Here is a 13,191-nt window from a genome sequence, read left to right on the forward strand (position 1 = left end):
CTCGGGTTTGGAGAGAGGTGTGTCACCTGTGAGCTTGGAAGGAAGTTTCCTGAAAGAGGAGCCGCCCTCCCTAGAGCTGGGATGGTGGCACTGCGGGGAGCCAGGCCTTATCTTTACACATGACAGTTCTGATTGGTTAACATTGATCATAGCGATCTTCTCAGACCATAAATGACTTGGCACCCTTTGGGTTTCCATTTATTCTTAAAAATCAAACTCCTTCCCACGGCCCGCCAAGAGAAGACTCTGTATGATCAGGCTCCTGCTTCCCTCTCTAAGCTCACTCCCCCACTCTCCCCTCCTCCCGTCACTTGCCTCCTAGGTCACTCCTCTCCAGCAAAACTAGCCTCCTTGCTGTTCCTCGAGCGTGACGCTCCTGCCTCAGCGCCTTTGCACTTCTAGTTCCCTGCCTAGTACGCGTCACCCCAAGTTCTTCCGATAGCTGGCTCCTTCTCAACCTTCAGGTTTCAGCTGAAATGCCACCTCCTCAGAGAGGTCTTCCCAGATATCCCATCTAAAGTAGTACTGTCCACTCTGACTCATTACCCTCTTTTATTTTCTTCATAGAACTTTACACTCTTTGAAATTATTTATTTGCTACATGTTCATTGTCCACTGCCCCTACCAGAAGGTAAATTCCATGAGGGCAGAAACCTTGTCTTATTTTCTGCTGTAACTCCAGTACTTAGCACATGGCAGGTGCCCAACATAGGCTTGTTGAGCAATATAGTTCTGGGTTATCTCCTAGAACACTGAGGGGTGACATTTATGTATGATGTCACTGTGTGGAGTTGTTACTGGATGACAGTTACACACTGAGTGGTGGCTGTGATTTGTGAGGGTGTCACCTGGTACACGGGCCATCTGGTATTTATCTGTGACATTATTGCCTGGGTCAGTGTCAGAGGATGTGGTCAGAGGTCAGTGAGGAGGAATTATGCTGGGCCTATTTTATCATTACAACTGGATTTTCTTTTTTGGGGGGTAATGGTGGACTAATTTATTCAGTTAATCTTCCCTCTGAAAATAGCAACTTTAGGTAAAATATAAGAATATCCTCTGAAAAACACTGAAATGCTTAAAAGCCTGGGGAATGCTCAGGCCAATTATTAGGTGAAAGCTGGTAACCAGATATTTAACAAGATTGGAATATTGGAGCACCAAAGCTACTTATGACATGAGGGCTTTTGCTAATATTGAACCTGTGGGTTTCAGTTCATCAACCACATAGGGCAAGAGGGAGAGAAGTGAAAGTCCAGGGCCTGTCCAAGGTGGGGAGTCTAATAGAAGAATCTCCTCACATTAGGCTGAGAGCCCAAGGGTCTCACCCTTGAGTTTAATGTGATATGAAGCTGCACACTCCACACCACGAGCCCCAAGGGAGTTCAGAAAAGGTTGCCTTGATGCTGAGCAGAACAGTTGAAGGAAAAGGAAAGGGGAATATTTTAAAGCCCTTTCTTAGGGAGTTGTGACCATTGATGAGTCCTTTTGTGCTCTAGGGAGTAGAGCCCAGTAGCCCAAGAATTCTCAAGCCATAAACTGGGAACCTAGTTTGAAGTAACAACTGGATTGCCCCTAGTTATCATTGGAAGTGATGGGAAGTGCCCCCAAACCTTTGACAAAAGCAAATGCAAAGTCTCTCTGAAGAGGGCACCTTTATCAGTATCTTTGCCTTCAGGGAACCACCACAAATAATTTTTCAAGGTGAAACCAGCACACAGTCAGAGATAACTAGGAACCCAAGAAGGGTTCCTTCATGAAGAAAAAATAGATACAACAGATGGGAGAAACAGATAAACACAGACTTCAGGTACTGTAATTCACAGCCACAGGTTTTAAAAAATTTTGCATACAAGATTTAAAGTTAGGGCTTCCCTGGTGGCGCAGTGGTTGAGAGTCCGCCTGCCGATGCAGGTAACACGGGTTCGTGCCCCGGTCCGGGAAGATCCCACATGCCGCGGAGCGGCTGGGCCCATGAGCCATGGCCGCTGAGCCTGCGCGTCCGGAGCCTGTGCTCCGCAACGGGAGACGCCACAACAGTGAGAGGCCTGCGTACCGCAAAAAAAAAAAAAAAAGATTTAAAGTTAGAAAATAGCTACAGAAAACAGAAAATTATTTTTTTTTAAACATGGAAAATTTGAAAAGGAACCAAACAGAATTTCTTAGGAACATCACCTGATACTCCCATGAAGAATCAGTTACCAATCCCTGATACATGGCCCAGCATTAGGAAAGGGCGTTTGGAAACTATTTGGTTCAGCAAGTACTTGCTGAGTGCGCTCTTTTGCTAAGACCTTTCTCACAGATATTAAGAAATTTCTGCCCTCAGGGAGCCCGGGGTAAAGAGTCACCATATAGGAACACTTACCATTGCCTGGTGCACCCTCCCCACTTTTTTAAAATACTTTTTTGGCTGCACCTCACGGCATGTGGGATCTTAATTCCCTGACCAGGGATTGAACTCGCACCCCTGGCATTGGAAGCGTGGAGTCTTAACCACTGGACCGCCAGGGAAATCCCCTGGTGACCCTTTTTAATGGTACATAACTCTGAGTTCCTCAGGGTTTGGCCTATTTCTTCACCTTTGCCCAGTGAAATTGAATTTATTTATTTAATGAGCACCTACAGATTATTAATTGTATGTCAGGAGTTGTTTCCTAAGTGTTTTATTAACCATTTCATTCTCATAGCAACCGTATGCGGTAGGTACTATAATTATGCCCACTTAACTGATGGGAACCAAGGCAGAGAAACAAAGTAACTTGCTTAAGATGATTTTGCTAATAAGTGATGGATCCCGGATTGGAATTCAGCCCCTTGCTCCAGAATCTTTGATCTTATCCACTGTATTTGTTTGCTAGGGCCTCCATAACAAAATGCCATGAACTGGGTGGCTTAAACGACAGACATTTATTTTCTCACAATTCTGGAGGCTAGAAGTCCAAGATCAAGGTGTCTGTAGGTTTGGTTTCTTTTGAGGCATCTCTCCTTGGCTTGCAGATGGCTGCCTTCTCACTGTGTCCTCACATGGTCATCCCTCAGTCTCTGTGTACATCCAAATCCCCTCTTTTTTTAAGAACACCCGTCATATTGGATTAAGGCCCACCTATGTGCCCTCACTTAACCTTAATTACCTCTTTAAAGGCCCTATCTCCAAACACAGTCTGAGTAGTAGGGATTAAGATATCAACATATGAATGGTGGGGGGCACAATTCATCCCATAACAACCACCACACTTTGCTGCCTCCTACCTATACCAACGAACCTAACAAGATGTCAGGGTCCAGCGTTGCTTTGTGTGTCCTTAGTTTCTTCCCCTTAAGGCTGGGAGTCTAGTTGAAGCTGCTCATGATTTCTTCTCTCACCATGGAGAAGTTAACTTTTCTGGGGTGGCTGGTGCACTCACTGTGAATGGGAACACTGGGCGTTTCCCAGACTTTCCCTCTTCCCTGCTTGGCTCCACCCCTGGAATTGCCACATGCCTTACCGCAGGAGTCTCTAAACTATGATTGGATTCGGTTCAGTGCCAAGGTGCTGGCCCTAAGGGAATGTGACATAGGACTGATAGATTTTGGTGGAGGAAGAGATGGAGGTGAGTGGAAAGTTTGGAGCAGGGGGCAGCCTGACTGGAGAGCCTGCTGGAGGTAGGGTCTATGTCCCTGAAAGCTCATTCAGCTGTTCCATCCGTCAAGTAGTCAGTCGACAAGCATTTCCCAGGTTGCCTCTGTGCCAAGCTCTGATGGTGGCCTCCATCCAACCAGAATGGATGAGGCACTTCCGCTTAGAGGGCTCCCTATTGAGGGGGTAGAGAAAAGGGGAACTTCCAATGGCTGAAGAGTATCACATGATAGGGGTAGGGGTGGGAGAACAGCATTTTAGTAAGACAGAACAGCATGTGCAAAGGCCTGAAGAGCAGATAAAAATCAACATGTGTATATGCACCTGGATGTATCAAAACACAACCCTGCCCTTCCTTGGACTTACGATGGGGTTACACCTGAATAAACCCATCGATGGCTGAAAATATCATTAAGTCGAAACACCTAACCTAATGAATATCATAGCTAAGCGTAGCCTACCTTAAACGTGCTCAGAACACTTATGTTAGTTTACAGTTGGGCAAAATCATCTAACACCAAGCCTATTTTATAATACCGTGTTGGATGTCTCATGTAATCTATTGAATACTGCACTGAAAGTGAAAAGCAGAATGGTTGTCTGGGAGCAGAATGGTTGTAAGTGTATTGGTTGTTCAGCCTTGTGACTGCACGGTTGACTGGGAGCTGTGGCTCGCTGCCACTGCCCAACATCATTACAGATAGTTAGCCTGGGAAAAGATCAAAATTCAAAGTTTTTCTACTGAATGCATATCACTGTCAAACCATTGTAAAGTTAAAAAATCGTAAGTTGAACCATTGCAGGTCAAGAACTGTCTGTACATGGAAAGCTTCCAAGGTCTGGATTAGTGGAATCTTTTAATCCATCATCCTCAGAATAAAACCCACACCCTCTGATACAGTGTCTAGTCCAGAGTAAGGGATGAATAAATACATAATAATAGACAACATATTGAAAGGGAGGGGAATAATGATTAGAGAATTTCTTGGAGGACATTTGATGCAGAACAGCTCGGGTATCCTATATGAAGACCAGGCCTCTTCACGGTTATATTTCTGCAAGACCAGTCATGTACTATGTAAAGTAAAAGCAGTAACCAATGTCAAAAAAAAGGATCATAAATTATTTTCTCTTTCTACTCAGGAAACTTTAATCAAAGCCCACATCTCTATACTTAATGTGAATATATCTGGATGTCAGCCCTTTAGTGGTTACAAAGTTTTCACAAGTAACCTAATGTAATTCTGAAAGACACATCATTTTGACTCATACTTAAATTTGTGAGAGTATTACAGCCAGAGAAATAAATTATACTTTAACCCTTAAAAAAAAAAAACAAAACCCACACCCTCACAGCGGCCTTGTCTATCTCTCCAACCTCATCCTCCTGTACCCATACATGGCTTATTATCCTCAGTTGCCCCTTTACAGTCCGTGGCTTCCTTTCATTTCGGCCTCAGAGCCTTTGCACTTGCCCAAGATAATAAAGCTAATAAGCTCTGCCTTTTTGTTCCCTTTGGTCCATCTGATTCCATCTCATTTTTCAGGTCCGCCTCCTCAGAGAAGCCTTCCCTGACCTGCCTAAAGTAGCTTCCCCTCCTCCCAGAAAAAAATACTTAAAGTCATAGCACATGTCTCCTTTTTTTCCTTGCTTATAGCCCATCTCACTTGCTGGACTATGATTCCATGAAGGCAAGGATTTTTGTCTTTTCATTCATGGCTGCATCCCTAGCATCTAGAACAGTGTCTAGCCTACAATAGGTCCTCAATACCTATTTTTAAGTTAATTAAATGAATGTGATTGTATTAATATATTACTTGAATAATTTGAAAAACGTAAGAAAGTTATATTGAGAAACTCTTGCTGAGAAGACATGATGAGAATCTGTGGCCATTGGATCAATGGGGACGTTAAAAGAAGACAGGGAGGAGGGAAGCCTGACCTTACTCTTGCCAGAGAGGCAATGGGAAGGGGGGCTCGAAGTGGGCCCTGGGTCTCAAAGGTTCCCAGGAAAAGAGGTGGGACATGGAGTCTGGGAGAGGGGGTGGGTTCTCCTTGGGGGACATTTGCTCAGAGCTAGCTGTGCAGGGGGGGGGTGGGAATAGGAAAGGGAAGGGTGCTGGTGGCGGCGGGGAGTGGTGTTCAGAACAGGATGGGGGGCTCATGGTAGAAATGCACCTTTAGGCAGAGGGTCTTTGAGGCAATTTATCAGCAACAGTGGCTAGCAGTGTCCTACAACGACAGTGGAGCTTATTGGAACAGGTATACATTTTTTAATTTTAGGAGTTATATATGTAGTGAATATAAGAAAATGAAAACTGTGATTTTTGTGATGGTTGCTTTGGATGAGGCTAAAATAATTATTAAATGAAAAAACAATGAAATGTTTAGAGTCAACGTGGTAGTCCAGTTGTAGGAGGATATGCCTATGCTCGTGGGAGAGATCATGATTGTTGGCACCTCCATGGTTCCCCTCTCCTTCCCGTGCACACCCCAACTCTTCCTTGTGGCCCAAATGTACTTCTTTGAAACTACATCACATCTTGAAATTACACAATTTTTTTTTTTTTGTGGTATGTGGGCCTCTCACCGTTGTGGCCTCTCCCATTGCAGAGCACAGGCTCCGGACACGCAGGCCCAACGGCCATGGCTCATGGGCCCAGCCGCTTCGCGGCATGTGGGATACTCCCGGACCAGGGCACGAACCCGCGTCCTCTGCATCGGCAGGCGGACTCCCAACCACTGCGCCACCAGGGAAGCCTGAAATTACACAATTTTTAAGATTTAATGTCTGTTTGCTCCCCCTCACCCCTAACTCCACGAGAAAGGACCACTGTATTCCTGGAGCTATTATAGGACTTGGTACATAACAAGTCCTCAATGAGTGGCTGATGGAGCATAAAGGAAGATGGCAGAGGGGCCTGTGTGTGATGCAGGATCCAAATGAGGGGCAGGAGGACCCCTGAGAGACCTGAAAAGGCTTTCAGTGAGGCTGGGCTGGGGGTTACTGAAGTGGGTATTGGGGGTTTATGTAACAGAAATGGGGTCCCCGAGAGGCAGGGATGAAGGTCTGTGGGAAGAGGAAATGGAGGCTCCTAAAGGGTGGAAATGGGGGCTTACATAACAGCCAAGGGGAATCTCTGAGATGATGGGGGATTAAGACCAGGCAGAGATGGGAGTCATGTGAGGAGAGGCTGGTGGCTCCCAATAGGTAGAGATGGTGGTCACTGTGGGAGGGGGAATGAGAAGTTTATGACAAGGGATGGGAATCCATGCTGCACAGCTGGGGCAGGAGTCCTGTATCTGCTGGAGATGGCGGTCCTTGCGAACGAGTTGGGTGGTCCAGGTGAGATGGGAATGGGGGTTGGTGTTGCAAAGGCGGGAGTACTGTTGTTACCGAATCCAAGCTCGGTCTGCTCGCCACACGACAGGCCAATGATCAGGAGACAAGGTGTTGAGGCAAGGAATAGCGACTTTATTCAGAAAGCTGGGTATCCAAGAAGATGGCGGACTAACTGTGGTGTGCTCCAAGGACAAAGAACAAGATAAATTAAAAGGGCCAATAGTGCCAGAATGGAGAGTTACAGGACTCCTATTACTCTGTCACAATGCGACAGTTGCAATGTCCCAGAGCTCACCCAAGCCGCATGCCCTGTCCCTTTCCCATCTCATATAAGGAAAGACATTTGCCTCGTTTTTCTCCCGCTCAGCACACTGAAAGTATACATACTCTGTCCAGTCAGCAGATGACTTGCAGGTTCCCTGGCTATAAAAACAGACAGGCAACCCATGCTCATTGTCGACTTTCCCTGGCTACCAGGAAGTCAGTTCTTGCAGCGACCCTTCTCTTTAAGAAACTCTACCTTCCTCACATTCTGCCTTGGGTCTGGAAATTCTTTTCCAACCTGCGCTCGGACCATGACATTTTGGTGGCCCATACGGGGATATCTCTTGGGGGGATCTCCTCCTCCACCTCCTCTCCATTTCTTGGGACCCTCTGTGAACAGGCAAGTTGCCAGGGAAGCAACAGAGGAACTCTGGCCAGGGCCACACCCTGGTGTGTTCCGAAGACTCCCTTCACCCCAGTAACTGCCGCCCAGAACGGGTGAGGGTCCCTCTGTCTTCCTTCTGGCTGAGGACTAGGCCAATTGATATTATGCGGGCGCAGATCAGGCATTTAAAAGCCATTAGGGCGCCTGCCACCTGAAGACTCCCGTGAAAGGATAAGAGGGTCACGGAGCAGATCAGGCTGTTAGAGCATCTGCTCCCAGCAAGACAACTTATGTGCACCGTGAGGCACATACTGGTTCAAGCAAAACACTGAGCTCCCTGCCCTTGGCCGCCACCTTCCCGGCAGAATTCCTCAGAATGTCTTCTCTGTTACTTTCACTTTTTTCTCAGTCCAGGTTGACTTAAAGGAGCCTAGGTGTTGCCTCCAAGGAGTGCCTTTTCACGTTTCAGGGAATCGCCAAACAGTGAGTCACCCGGTGGGTCCCGGGAATCTCTCTCTTTCTTCCCCTGCCCGAGTCACACGGTGCCTCAGTCACACAGGTTTGTGCCTTAGTCGCATGCTCAGGGGTCACCTCTCACGGTCGGACGCGATTGTTCGGACAGTCGGTCCATTTTGTGCATTAGTCGCATGGAGAGATCACTGGGACAAAGGGGACGCCTTTCTGTCAGCCGGTGACTCTCAGTACCCCCTTTCTACGGCATATAGGCTAAGAATGGGTTCTGGTACGTCTCGGGAGCCTCCCTCAGACTCATCCCTCGGCTGTATCCTCAGGAACTGGAAAAAATTTGACCCTGAAAATCTCAAAAAGAAGAGGCTCACTTTCTTTTGTAACGTGGCTTGGCCCCAGTATAAACTGGGGGACCAAGAACAATGGCCCCTTAATGGCACACTAAATTATAACACGATCCTCCAACTTGATCTCTTTTGCCGGAAACAAGGAAAGGACTCAGAGGTTCCTTATGTCCAGACCTTTATGGCCCTTAGTCAGAATCCAGATCTGAGGGACTCATGCCGCATGTGTCTTTCTGTTGCCGCCTTATCCCCCCGACCCCCTCTGTCTCCCTCTCCAGCAGATCTCCTAGACGACCCTCTACTCGACCTTTCCTGTCCCCCACCCCATCAACCCCCTTTGCTTCAGCCCCCGCCCCCCACCTCAACCCACAGCTCCCCGACAGCCACCCCCTTATAAGGGCAAAAGCCCCCTCCCCCCTCCCCACACAAGATCAAGGACTGCCCAATGCCAGGAAACAGATTCTGATATGCTTCCCTTGAGGGAAGTAGCAAGTGGAGACATGGGCACTATTAGAGTCCATGTTCCCTTTCCCATGTCTCACATTTCCCAAATTCAAAACAAGTTAGGTTCCTTCAGTCAGGATCCCACCACTTTTATTAGGGAATTTCAGGCTCTCACTATAGCCTTTGACCTGACCTGGCAAGACATTCATGTAATTCTGACCGCTTGTTGTACTCATGAAGAGAAAAACAGGATATGGACATTAGCCCAAGCTTGGGCAGACGAGGCAGAATTCTGTTTCCAAAGCCTGGACGGATGGTGACCCATTTTGGGCTGGCTAAATGACTCTCTTTGTAACTACACTCTCAATTTCAATCAGACTAGCCTGGAGTGGAATCCCTGGTCAGACGAAAATAAATATGATGTACATGAAGGTAGTTTCACTTTGTGCTGGGGAAATTCAAGGGAAAATGTGACTAAGAAGTATATTTATGAAGACCATATTCCCATAAACAGCTCGGCCCTGGGAACTAAATATGTGGGGATCGGTGTGACCACCGGACACTTACTTAGTTTAACCTCCCAGCAAGATCCTCCTCTAAAATATAACATAATTCAGCTAACATTCAGAAAGTTGTTATGCCAATCCCCCCGTCACACTCATAATCAGTCAGAGCCCGGATTCTCCCCTTTATGTATAGATGATTACTTCCTCGGAGTTTGGCCTTCCCAGTATAATCCTAGGCCATGGACCCCAGTCTATTTCTAGAGGAAAACTCCCAAAAGGTCTGGCTCTGGGGACCCACAATGGGGGTATCCTTGAAGGGCACCAGATTTTCATTTCTATGAGGTAACAGGGTCTATCTGGATCTTCCCACACTTTGAAGGGGCTCCTGCACAATTATTGCTGTGGTCCCAGAGATGACCATTATGACTATAAAGGATTTAGCTTCCTCAGGAGGCATTCCCAACCTTGGGTACTTCCTCGAGGAGGCCTTAAGACCTGTCCGGGAGAGACAAAAATGAACCACTGATTGGGGGCAACAAGCTTATGATAACCCAATTCTTTTTTTTTTTTTTTTAATTTTTTTTTTTTTTGGCTGCGTTGGGTCTTTGTTGCTGTGCACGGGCTTTCTCTAGTTGCGGCGAACAGGGGTTACTCTTTGTGGTGGTGCGCGGGCTTCTCATTGCAGTGGCTTCTCTTGCTGTGGAGCATGGGCTCGAGGCATGTGGGCTTCAGTAGTTGTGGCATGTGGGCTCAGTAGTTGTGGCTCGTGGGCTCTAGAGCACAGGCTCAGTAGCTGTGGTGCACAGGCTTAGTTGCTCTGCGGCATGTGGGATCTTCCTGGACCAGGGCTCGAACCCGTGTCCCCTGCATTGGCAGGTGGATTCTTAACCACTGCGTCACCAGGGAAGTCCCTTTTTTTTTTTTTTTTTTAGATAACCCAATTCTTGATTGGCCCAAAATAATACATTGTGTCACCATCATGGTCCAGGAATCTTGGAAGGCTACAGTAGCAGCCATTGAGGAAGAGCAGTCAGCCCTAGGCTCTTTGGTTGAGGTGGTTTTACAAAATAGGAGGGCCCTTAATGTTATAACAGCTGAGGCAGGGGGTGTCTGTGCCCTATTAAATGAGACATGCTGCTTCTATATTAATACCTCTGTCCAGGTTGAAGAAGACCTTCAGATTCTAAAGAAAAACATCAAATTCATTGAAGGTTTAAAACAGAGAGCAGGACAGGGCCCCAGCTGGCTTTCCAGCCTCCTCTCCTCTATGGGGATCCAGATATGGACATTGTTGCCCTTGTTGGGACCATTAATCTTGAAGCCTTTGTTTTGTTACTTGGCCCCTGCATTATTAACACATTATCTAAGTTCATCTCCTGACAGGTTCAAAAGATTCAATTCCAGATGGTGCTACAACAAGCGTACCAGCCAACTGGCACACGGACTACATTGGAACAAGCCGCCTTATCATTCCGTGGGCTCTCATCTCCCTCCGTAAATACACCCTGACAGAGAGCAGGCATCGGGAACCCAGGGCCCCTACAAAGCCCCCACCCAGCAGGAAGTAGCCAGAGAGATCGTCGCCCCTTCTCCTTACTAAAAGGCTTCCCGATCGCCTGAGAAGGAGCTAGGCAGGTAGGTAGACATGAGCAGGATATCCAATAGGGCCAAAAAATTGGTCCTATAAATAAAGAGAGGGGGGAATGTGGTATGCTTCAAGGACAAAGAACAAGATAAACTCAAAGGGCCAATATTGCCGGAACAACGAATTACAGGACTCCTATCACTGTGTCACAATGTGACCATTGCACTGTCCCAGAGCCCTCCCAAACAGCATGTCCCTTTCCCATCCCGTATAAGGAAAGACATTTGCCCCCATTTTTCTCCCGCTCAGCACACTGAAGGTACACATACTCTGTCCAGTCAGCAGATGACTTGCAGGTTCCCTGGCTATAAAAACAGACAGGCAACCCATGCTCATTGTCGACTTTCCCTGGCTACCAGGAAGTCAGCCTGCTGTTCTTGTAGCAACCCTTCTCTTTAAGAAACTCTACCTTCCTTACATTCTGCCTTGTGTCTGGAAATTGTTTTCCAACCCGCACTGGGACCACCACACTAACGTCCCAGAATAGCATCTTATTGGGGTCTGTATGCCAGTTTCATTTATAGAACAGAGAGGGGGAGGAGGTGAGGAAGTAAGGTAAAAAGGCCATAAGTCTTGCAAACTATCTCATGGCTTGGCCAGAACTGGAGAGGGGATGTGTTAATTTCTTCTTTTCTGCAGCCATTCACAGATGGGTAGGGTCTGAATGTTTTCCTGTGAGCTGAACAAAGGCACTTTAACATTCAGGCAGAGGGTCAGGGTTCCCTGAGGTAAGCCATTATGTATGCTTACAGCTATAGACAGCATCCTCTTAGTGATGATAGTAACAAAAGCATCCAAAAGCAAAGATTAAAGTAAAAGAAACAGATCCAACGTGGAGTCAGATTTTGCTCTTCCCTGTTACTCTGCGTACAGTGGAAATATTCAGTCCCTGTTGCAGAGTTGGGGGTCTAGGCAATTGGACAGGGGTCTGTATCACAGAGTTGGAGTCAGGGCCAGTGTGGTGTGGCTGGAGGTCCAGAAAACAGGGTTGGGAGGTGCCTGTGTGCAACAGGGATGGGGTCAGTGCACAGAGTTAGGGGTTCAAATTGAGACAAGCTGGGACCTGGGACCCTTTGCTGCAATGCTGCAATGCTTGCACCTGGACACACATCTCCCTGAGCAACAAAATACAAAGAAACTATATGGGACTAAAAATAACTGTGTGCATGCATGCACGGTTGGGGCAAATTCTGGACCCCAAAGATACAAAAAGACAAAAAAACCCAACTGCCATTTGTGAAGAACCAGGAACAAAAACTGGGTGTTGGGAGCAAAAGCAGGGTACTGCACCTGTCCCCTTGCACACAATACCACCTAAGTGGTGGACAAAACACCTAAGCCACCCCTCCACCTAACCCCTGGACACACCCCTACCTTCACCCCATATAAGGAACAAGCTTGCCCTCCTTCAGCAAGCAAGCAAGGGAACCTGTCGTTTGCTCTCCCTCCCCGCTGCTGCAGCAAGGGCCCCAATAAAGCCTTGCCTGAATTTCTTATCTGGCCTCTAGTCAACTTCCATTCATTGGGGAAAGCCAAGAACCCTGGTTGGTATCAAAATGCTGCAGAGGTAGGGGTCCACGTGTCCAATAACTGGGTTATCCAGGTGGGGCTGGGAGAGCCCCGGGATGCTGGGGGTCCCGCGAGCCATTCCTGGTTTTCCGGGATGGTGGAGGAGCTCCGAGGAGGAAGGAGGGCGCCCCCTGGCGGCCCCGACGCCGCCGCCACCACGGCTCCCACAATGCTCGCGCAGCCCGGCTTCGGGCTCCAGCGGCGGCGGCTCCAAAATGGCGCAGACGATCTTCGAGGCCCTGGAGGGTGAGCGGCGGCGGGGACTGGGGAGGCGGCTGTTCCGCCTTGCGCCTCCTCCCGCCGCGAACTCGCAGCGCGGGGCCCAGGGCGCGTGGCGCCTGCGGGGCGGAGGGCGCCGGGCCGGAACAGCCAGCGGGGCGGGAGGGCCACGGATGGGAACAGCCGCGGGATCGGAGGTCGGCAGGGGTGGGGGAGCAGTGGGGCCTGAACAGAAGCGGAGTTGAGGCTCAGTGGTGGTTGTGGGGGCATCTCGGGACCGGAACAGCCGCGGGAGCCTAGGCCCGGCGGCGGCTGCGGCGGCGGGTGGGGGGGGGGGTAGGGTGGTGCGTTCAACCGGACAAGCACAGCGGGAGAGAGAAGGCC

At 48.4% G+C, this 13,191-nt stretch overlaps 1 protein-coding gene across 3 annotated transcripts in view; it reads left to right on the forward strand.

The window, feature by feature from the left end:
* Positions 1-12,747: 12,747 nt before the first annotated feature.
* The window catches only part of ZNF341 (zinc finger protein 341), a 42,844-nt gene continuing 42,400 nt past the window's right edge, over positions 12,748-13,191 (forward strand). For 2 of the 3 annotated variants that reach the window (XM_030830896.2, XM_060285817.1), the window contains exon 1: positions 12,754-12,834. In XM_030830896.2, coding sequence (XP_030686756.2) covers positions 12,804-12,834 — 31 coding nt within the window. In that variant the 5' untranslated portion in view covers positions 12,754-12,803. Of the gene's footprint in view, positions 12,835-13,191 lie in introns of all 3 variants that reach the window. The other variant, XM_070043799.1, reaches the window with a different exon arrangement.

The sequence above is a fragment of the Globicephala melas genome, chromosome 15, assembly GCF_963455315.2.
Source record: "Globicephala melas chromosome 15, mGloMel1.2, whole genome shotgun sequence".
Taxonomy (NCBI): Eukaryota; Metazoa; Chordata; class Mammalia; order Artiodactyla; family Delphinidae; genus Globicephala; species Globicephala melas.